Genomic DNA, 9,796 nt, shown 5'->3' with positions numbered 1-9,796 from the left:
CCCTCCTTGTGGACATTTTTCTTTATTTCTAAAAAAAAAAAAGGGTCCAAAAATGTAGGGAACATGGACTAAAATAAAAATACAAAAAGGGTATTTCTATAAAAGGAAAAAATATGAAAATACACATGCCGTCGCGGCTATCAAAAACATGAAGCGTGGGTTTATGTACAGTGGGCTGTTGTACGCTACGGACGAGGAAGACGGGTTAACATGAGTTCAGTCACATTCAAGCATTCTTTTCTCCGTGAATCACATGCGGACATTTTACCCTCTTCAGGTTTAAAAAGCTGTAACAAACTTGGCGTGTCAGAAGGTAAAGAGTTCAGAGGAGAGTTTGTACATGGCCTTCAACTGTCCTTGTCCAGCGTGGTGGTGGCCAGCGTCACCGTGGTGATGGGCTGGTGGTGCATCTGCATCCGCGACATTTTCTTCTGCTCGCATTCTGTCACCAGGCCGTTGAGCTCGGCGGCGCTGTAGCCGATCAGAGTCCTCAGGTCGCACACAAATTTGTAGACGAAGCGCTTGCCTTGCACCTTGCTGATCATGTCGCCGTCGTAGTAATACCTGCGAGAAATATGTGAAATCCAACGATAAATGAAGACTACCAGAACTTTGCATGCTTCGATATATTGCCATGTCTGTGTGCGTTTGATTTCTTCTCCTCTCGCTTTAATACGGAATAGAAGAGGGTTCACTCTGCGTCGCTCTCAGCAAAGGAACACGTTTCTTCAATAGGAAAATGAGATGAAGGGAGTGAACACTTTAGTCATATAAGCCCACACGACACATTTTGGAAAGTGATAGCAGTAACAAAAAAAACGTTTTTTCCAACTGTGGAAAAAAACGGCATTTTAAGATAATCAAGGGCATTTTTTTGCCAAAAGAGAGTAAGAGTAATTTTTTTTTAATGTTTGTTTACCTTCCAATTACAATGGTAAAAAAATACTAAAGTAGTGATTACTGGTAATAAAAGTTGCTTGCGAATACTTTACATTATTATTTATTATGGGCCTGCTGCAATGCAAGCAGCCCATATTATTATTATATATTATGATTACTTTAATCAGAATCAGAAATACTTTATTAATCCCCAAGGGGAAATTAACATTTTCAGCACAATCCCATTCAAGAGCAGGCAAACATTACAGGGAGACAGAACAGGATCAAACATTACAGGGAGACAGAATAGGATCGCTGACGGGTCTGCCAACTTCTGGCACCCCTTACAAAAAAGGTGAGATACAGGTAAACAATGGGGGGGTTGAGAAAAAAAAAAAGGTTCTAAACCTGTGCCCCTGGAGAGGGTGTCCAGACTGAGGCCAAGGGAAAAAACAACTCATAGCCATAGCACACATCCCTCTTACATGTGTGTAAGAGGGAAACATCAAACATCAAAGAAAACAAAGGACATTAAAGACATTAAAAGAGCAGAGCCTGATGCAAGCAGCCTCTTCTACATGCAGCTATGAATGAAAAGTAAAAGAAACATATACACTGACGGACGATAATATTGTTTATCGGCAATCATTTGTGGGACAATACATCGCCCAGCAAAATGGTAAAATATGGTTTTGACTGATTTAGAGTCTTTGAATCAAAAAGAAGCAAGTTAACATGTAAATTGATACACGACAATGAAGCGCCATTCTATTTGGGTAACGACGACAATGCGTAACTATAACTGATAAAAGTGAGCGCGAGACATGCTGGGTACTTTAGCGGCTCCCCTTTTCTGATACAGTATCAGAATCAGCTTTATTGCTGTGTTGCAACCACGTGACCGAGAGGCATTTCTGTGTTTCAAGTGGTGGTCTAGAGTCCCATTAGGCTACTATTTATTTACCTGTATCAGTGCAGATTTCAGCTTACTTTTAAAACATTTAGAGGCAAATATATGAGTGATCATGAAAAAAAATATTAAAAATTGGATGGTGTGGATTCATACACACTTGAGAAAAATATTTTTTTAAAGATTTAAACCATCCATCATCATGAAGATGTTACTGCTCGCCTTGACCTCAGTTCCTTCAACGCTTACAAGGATTTAAATAGGAAAAGATTTGAGGCACATTATGTCTTCACATCTGAGGGGTCCACAAATCAAGTATTAATTATTGAAAGACAATGTTGGACTTATTCGTGCATTGGTAACGTATTTGTGCTGTGCTGCTGTGGTTGTGACGCGAATGAGGAAAAAGGTTAAGTTTGTTTGCAGTTGACTTCCTGCTACAAATATTTGTCATCTGCAGTTGTTCTTGTGGTGTGAAGTTCATATTTTGTCTCATTTAGCTATAGATGTCCCTGTTCAGCAATGTTTTCTAGCGATATCAAGATTCAGTATATGCTGTTAAGCCTACAAGAGATTTATTGATCTACTTTATTATTGTATTAAGGACACTATAATGTGCTCATCCGTGTCAAATAAAGCACTTGACTTTTCTGCACAACAACTAAGTTTTTAGTTTCTATTATGAAAATCTACAACGAAAGTACAGCGGATTGAACCAACAATTACAATATGTATTACTAGGACTTAACATGACGTTAGTTTATTAGGTCTTTGTAGTTATTTTTAGACATAGCATCCACAAAAGAACAGACTAATGAGAGCTCTTGTCTTTTATTTAGGTTTAGTTCTGCTCTCAAACACTACTAATATATTAGAGAATAAACTTGATTGCAACACAGAAAGGCCTCTCAAAAATCAAATGTTCAAGCAAACATTTTACAAAGTGATCACTGCAGACACAAGCACGGTCTGATTGGATTCCACAAGATGATCCATCCATTTTCAACCCCATGTCCCATGTTTGAGGTCGCGGGGGGTGCTGGAGCTTATCTCAGCTGCCCATAAGATGATGAAAGTGATATTTTTAAAAAGCCAATTCCTTTGACGCGCTTTTGTTTTCCCCTGACTTTATTACCTTTATGAACCACTTCTTTCGGGACTTCATGAAAGCTCTTTGCTATCTCTCTATTGGAACGTCATTTTCTGCTCAAACTCTACACTCACTCTCGCTTGTTTCAATGCTACACTCAAGCTGCTTGACCATCATGTGCATTAATCCGCAAAGAAGAAAAACAGACGTGACGTCATATGCAACCCAGTGATTGGCCAAGTAGGTTTAACACAATATGGTGAAACATTTGATATACACTTTAAGTATGCCTATCTTTACAGTCAGCACACACTTCTGACAGGACAGGAGTTATTTGTAATTGCATGTGCGTGTTATAAGGTACACGCATCGCAGCATGAAATTAAAGCTACGATCTTATACAAGCTGCACACTGACTACTCTAAAGTCTATCCAATTTACTTTATGTAGGAATAATGTAGTGTAGTGTGCTGAAGTGTGAGGGGTGCAGTTAGTCTAAGGAGATTGAAACACACCTGAGGGCTCTGCTAAGTTTCTCGTAGTTCATGGTGGGTTTGTTCTTGCGCTGGCCCCACTTCTGTGCCACCAGCTCGGGCTGGTTGAGTTTGAACTCCCCTTCCTCGCCCACCCAGGAAATGCAGTCTCTTGCGTCTTTGTCCGTCAGCAACTCCAGCAGGAACTGCCACAATTGGATCTGACCGTTGTTTCCTGGAACCACAAGAGACATTTGTTGCATTACCATTACTATTATTACTATTACTACTATTATTATTCTGGAACTACTACAACTACTACTACTATTATTATTAGAGATGTCCTATAATGGCTTTTTTGCCGATATCCGATATTGTCCAATTCTTAATTACCGATTCCGATATCCACCGATACCGATATATACAGTCGTGGAATTAACACATTATTATGCCTAATTTTGTTGTGATGCCCCGCTGGATGCATTAAACAATGTAACAAGGTTTTCCAAAATAAATCAACTCATGTTAAAGAAAAAAATGCCAACATGGCACTGCCATATTTATTATTGAAGTCACAAAGTGCATTTTTTTTTTAACATGCCTCAAAACAGCAGCTTGGAATTTGGGACATGCTCTCCCTGAGAGAGCATGAGGAGGTTGAGGTGGGCGGGGTAGGGGGGGGGGGTATCGGGGGGTGTATATTGTAGCGTCCCGGAAGAGTTAGTGCTGCAAGGGGTTCTGGGTATTTGTTCTGTTCTCCCGAAATGTGTTTTCATTCTTGTTTGGTGTGGGTTCACAGTGTGGCGCATATTTGTAACAGTGTTAAAGTTGTTTATACGGCCACCCTCAATGTGACCTGTATGGCTGTTGACCAAGTAAGCCTTGCATTCACTTGTGTGTGTGAAAAGCCGTAGATATTATGTGATTGGGCCGGCACGCAAAGGCAGTGCCTTTAAGGTTTATTGGCGCTCTGTACTTCTCCCGACGTCCGTGTACCACTCCGTACAGCGGCGTTTTATAAAGTCATAAATTGTACTTTTTGAAACCGATAATTTCCGATATCACATTTTAAAGTATTTATCGGCCGATAATATCGGCAGTCCGATATTATCGGACATCTCTAATTACCATTATTATTACTACTACTACTATTATTATTCTGGAACTACTACTACTACTACTACTACTACTACTACTACTACTAATATTATTATTCTGGAAGCAAATGTATTGAATAAACCAGGAAGTACAACTTGGAAAAACTTTCGGGACATCACGCAAGATCTAAGCTTCAAAATTATATACTGTTTTGCTTTTACAACGAAAGGGTACCCGTGATGGCAAGGAGGACAAAAATATCATGATGGCCATAGAACTGGAAATGGAACAAGACAAGTGGTACACGTGTCTCTGTCCTGGCTGCTTAGGACACTAAAACTATTCAAAGTATAGTGTAAGGATGTGAAGAGACTCACCTTCCAGACACACACTCACAATTTGTGTCACATGTCCTGGTTGTTAATGTTTGGGTATTACTATTCAGCAGTTAACTCACTTATATATATTATATTTTTATACTTTATACCTGTCATCAAAGGGTAAGTAGTTTTAGTTTACTTTCATTATTCAGTGGTTGACTTATTTTTAGACTTGTATTGCCTATGCATTTAATAAAGATGTTGTAATGGCCGCATTTTGTCCTTGGGACTGACTATTGTTATTTGTAATATTACCTAGGGCTTTATAATACTACCTACGGCTAGGCGATAAAATGATATCAATATATATCGGAATGGACACGTAATCAATATCAAAAATGCGTTTGACAGCATGTTCGCTAATTGTTTTTCTTTGTAGAAAGACACCCGCTCTCTGGTAACCCAGTCACACAGGAAGTGAGCACTGAGCAGAGAGAGTGACACGCTAATAGCCAATCATGTAACAGTATCACTTTAGGTTGCGCCATCTTGTTGTGTCGCCGTTGATAATTTGCAAGGAGTGAGAACAAAAACTAAAAATGAGTGCTGCAGAGAGCAAAGAAATTATTGATTAAACAGGAAAAGTCACCTCGACAGTATGACTTTTTTTTTTCTATAACAGACTGTAGTCAGACTAATGTGGTCTGTAAATTATGCAAAGGGCTCGCCGCTACCAAGACTGGTAATACACACCACCAGTGCTCATGCTTTGGAGTAGAGCCGTAATTTCCTGGCACTAAACCTGCAGAAAAGTATTCTTCTCAGGTTTCTCTTTGTTTCATTTTCACATTTTGCACTCTATTTTCTTATACTTTGTTAAGCATTTTTAACATATTTCTTATTTTTCCACCTTAATTTTAAGAGGTTATTGGTAAGTGTTTATTGTGATTTCAGAGTTGTGTTTGCGTTGATTGTTTTCCATGGTTGTGTTGACATTTCTTTTACTTTCTGCCCTTCTAGCTGAAGGGATTATAATCAGAGGAAGCTTATACCGTATTTTAAATAAAAATGTTTACATTTAATATATTTTTCTTTTGGTCTTAATTTTCGATAGGTAATAAAAAATATCAGTAATTATTAGGGATGTAACGGTATTGTAAATACTGCGTTACCGCGGTTTCAAATTCTCACTATGCCGGGTCGTGTGACGATAAACGATAGCTGGGAGTACACTCGCCTGTGTAGTTTTTTCTGGCACTACTGAGTGAGCCAGTCTGAGAAGCAAAACCACATTTCTCATAATCCCCTGTGCAGCGCAGCTCAGTAAAAGATAACACCAAACACATAGGAGCACAACGGAAACGCAAATATAAATGGACGCATTTTGGCTTTGCAGTCAAGGAAAATAAAGGGAAGAAAACGTGACAGACAAGCAAAATACAGTTTGCACATCTTGCCAGACCGTGATTGTCTACAAGTCCGGAAATACAAGCAACATGAGAAATCACTTGATAAATCATCACCCGTAAAAGATTATTGACGGTAAACCAAGATGTATGCTAGGCTAAACGTATGCTAGGCGTTTCAATGAAGTTTTCCTCATGACAGCCTGTTTACAATGTCAGATTAAAGACACTAAACTGAAAGTTTTTAACGCTTGATTGTTAATTGAAACACTGGTCCTTCACTGTCCTTTGCACTTTGAAAATACCTCTTGGTAGTAATAAATAGGATACCAAACGTTTGAGCATTAGGTTTGTGTTTATTTACAGTAAGTGTGATCATCCTTAACATAAGTAGACATTTTAATTGTCCAAACTAAGGCATTTTTTTTTTTACATTACCGTATTTTCCGCACTATAAGGCGCACCTAAAAACCACAAATTTTCTCAAAAGCTAACAGTGCGCCTTATAACCCGGTGCGCTTTATTACGATTAATTTTCATAAAGTTTCGATCTCGCAACTTCGGTAAACAGCCGCCATCTTTTTTCCCGGTAGAACAGGAAGCGCTTCTTCTTCTACGCAAGCAACCGCCAAGGAAAGCACCCGCCCCCATAGAACAGGAAGCGCTTTAAGCAACCACCCGCCCCCGGAAGAAGAAGAAAAAACGCGCGGATATCACCGTACGTTTCATTTCCTGTTTACATCTGTAAAGACCACAAAATGGCTCCTGTGGTTCTAGCTTGCCATGCTAATGGCCAGAAACTTCCTCCCATGGTGATATTCAAAAGGAAGACCTTGCCAAAAGAGACCTTTCCAGCCGGCGTCATCATAAAAGCTAACTCGAAGGGATGGATGGATGAAGAAAAGATGAGCGAGTGGTTAAGGGAAGTTTACGCGAAGAGGCCGGGTGGCTTTTTTCACACAGCTCCGAAGGCGAACACACCTTCACTAAGACGGGCAGATAGCGCCGGTCGACATACGCCAACATCTGCCAGTGGATCGTAAATGCCTGGGCAGATATTTCGGTCACAACTGTGGTCCGAGCTTTCCGGAAGGCAGGATTCACAGAACTGCTGCACAACAACAGCGACACTGAATCCGATGACTTCGACGAGGCGGAGCCGGCCATTTTTGGATCCCACGCTTGCGCAACTTTTCAATTCGGACACCGAAGACGAAGAATTCGAAGGATTTACGAATGAAGAATAACTTCAGAAGGTGAGCGCTATGTTTATTTTGTGTGTTGTGACATTAACGTTCGAGCAACATTATGTTGCTATTTATTGCTCTACACCATTTTGAATTTTACTATGTTTGTGATTGCACATTTGCGTACATTTTGGGACAGAGTTGTTAGAACGCTGGTTTTCAATATATTATTAAAGTTTGACTGAACTATCTGACTGTTTTTTTGACATTCACTTTAGCGCAGCGTTTTTTTGACATTCACTTTAGCGCAGCGTAGGCGCGGCTTTTAGTCCGGGGCGGCTTATTGGTGGACAAAATTATGAAATATGTAATTCATAGAAGGTGCGGCTAATAATCCGGTGCGCCTTATAGTGCGGAAAATACGGTACTGCAATAATATTGTACTATAGCCTTAATACCGTAATAATATTGTACCCTGAGAGTTTTAATATTTTTACATCCCAAAAAATGATCACTATCGACCCATATAAAACACTTATATCGTGATACAGTTTTCAGCCATATCGCCCAGCCTATGAGTTTGAAATTGTGTCTGACCTTTAGGGTTCCACTGTACGTTCCAACCCATCTTGTGTATTAATACGTGACAGAGAGCAGCAGGTGGGTATCGACGTGGGCCTACCTGTGCGGTTGCCAGGTGAACTGCGCTCCTCTCCTGAGATGCGAGGCGTTCGAGGCCCACGGTTTTGCTTCATCACCTTAATGGCAGTGGGCGTGCTGACTTGAGCCGGGATTATCTGCACAGCTGGAGAGCGAGCGAGGGTGAGGGGCAAGAAAGATTGTCCACCGATCAAAACAAAGCAGTCAGATGCTTTTGGGGGAAAAAAGCTTTTATTGGCCAGCAAAACTCACGTTGATCAATTGTGACCGTGGCATCCCCTCCAGACTGGTCCTGGCTCGCCAACACATCTGAAAAATTCAAACGTTCACTCAGCAAAAAGGTCACAGAACCTATAATCATATATATTTACCTATATCTGTATCTATATACCATATATATATATTTAAAAAAAAATAAAAAAATAAAAATAAAATATATATATATAATAAAAAAATCAAAACCATGGTTGCTTACATTTGCGTAGCAGCTCGAGGTGACTCCACAGTATCTCTCCGTTTGGCACTTTCTGAAGGAATTCATCTTGGTTGAAAGAGCAGAGGTCACGACCTGGGATGTGAATGCTGCCGATTTCCATCTCGTCTATACTGAATTCCTTCATAACCCACACGGCCCAGTGGATCACCTGGTCAGCTGTCCACAGGAGCGGATCTAACGGGAACAAATACCATCATGTTGCATTGATTTGTCACAATAATGGAGCTCTTCTTCCCACTATAGGTTGTATTCAGTCATGTGACTTTTAAACAAAAGTAAAAAAAAGTGATGGGCCACCAAACCAACACGGCTATTGTGCAGCAAACAGAGTGTGTCTATTGGAGCCTGCAAGGGGCCTAGATCTTACCTTTTAAAGCAGATACGAGTGAAAAAATTAAAGTATGCAAAGGAATCTATCCCTATACATTATCCAAAAAAGTTTTGCCGAGTGATCTTAAGGATCACTCGGCAAAATTCGTCAGTCGCATTCCCAGACATGTCAAACAATCACGTCATTCTACACGACAAAACAGATGAAAACTTAGAAAAGCATGGAGGTCTACAAATTATGTGTGTGTGGCTGGGTCAAAAAAATTGATATCAAGACTCTACTGGATGAATCATGCATCGTTTTTGTTCGGGTAATGTTGCCTTTCATGATTTACTGTAACTTTGCTTCTACTTCCATGTTTGTTGCCTTGTTGCTGCTGCACTTGTCGTTACGAGCATGCGTGGTTTTCCACGTCTTTATCTAAATATAACTATAGATGTTAGCATTGTGTATATGCTGAAAGCTTCATTTATGATTGTTGCCATTTATAAAAGCTTAACTCTTTTAGGTTTTGCTCACATTTGCTTTCTTTTATTTAGACCCGCCAAGTTGGTGCTTTGCAAAAGACTCGTAGCAAACATTTGTTTGAAGAACTCTCAAACAAGACAAAATACAAATAATATCAAGATAATACTTAATTGGGATAAATGAAACGTTGAAAGTTTGTCAAATAAACCTTTGACGAAGTGTGTCTATGAATGTTCTCATTCATCCAGGTCATTGAAATCCCAGGGCATTCAATTGATCACAACTGGACTGTTTGGGTTGTCTTAGAAAACGTTCCGCCTCTCATCCGAGTATCAGTTCGTGCTCATAGACTTAGATTGGTCAGATCAAGTCTTTAACAAAGTGATCACTGCAAACTTGTGCGTTCTTCGACTCTGCTCCCTTGGACTGCAGTGCGTGCCACTTTTGTCGTCTTCTTTTGTTAAATCTTGCACTCTTT

General features: G+C 39.9%; 1 protein-coding gene across 1 annotated transcript in view; it reads right to left on the bottom strand.

Moving 5' to 3' along the window:
- Positions 1-6: 6 nt before the first annotated feature.
- gabpa (GA binding protein transcription factor subunit alpha) overlaps positions 7-9,796 on the bottom strand; it is a 22,365-nt gene continuing 12,575 nt past the window's right edge. Inside the window, exons 6-10 of the mRNA XM_061971110.2 lie at positions 8,499-8,693; positions 8,276-8,332; positions 8,046-8,168; positions 3,395-3,587; positions 7-564 (exon numbers count right to left, since the gene is read on the bottom strand). Of these exons, the coding sequence (XP_061827094.1) occupies positions 348-564; positions 3,395-3,587; positions 8,046-8,168; positions 8,276-8,332; positions 8,499-8,693 (785 nt within the window). The 3' untranslated portion in view covers positions 7-347. The remainder of the gene's footprint in view (positions 565-3,394; positions 3,588-8,045; positions 8,169-8,275; positions 8,333-8,498; positions 8,694-9,796) is intronic.

The sequence above is a fragment of the Nerophis lumbriciformis genome, linkage group LG13 (genome assembly GCF_033978685.3).
Source record: "Nerophis lumbriciformis linkage group LG13, RoL_Nlum_v2.1, whole genome shotgun sequence".
NCBI lineage: Eukaryota > Metazoa > Chordata > Actinopteri > Syngnathiformes > Syngnathidae > Nerophis > Nerophis lumbriciformis.
This window is presented reverse-complemented; position numbering and strand designations above follow the sequence as displayed.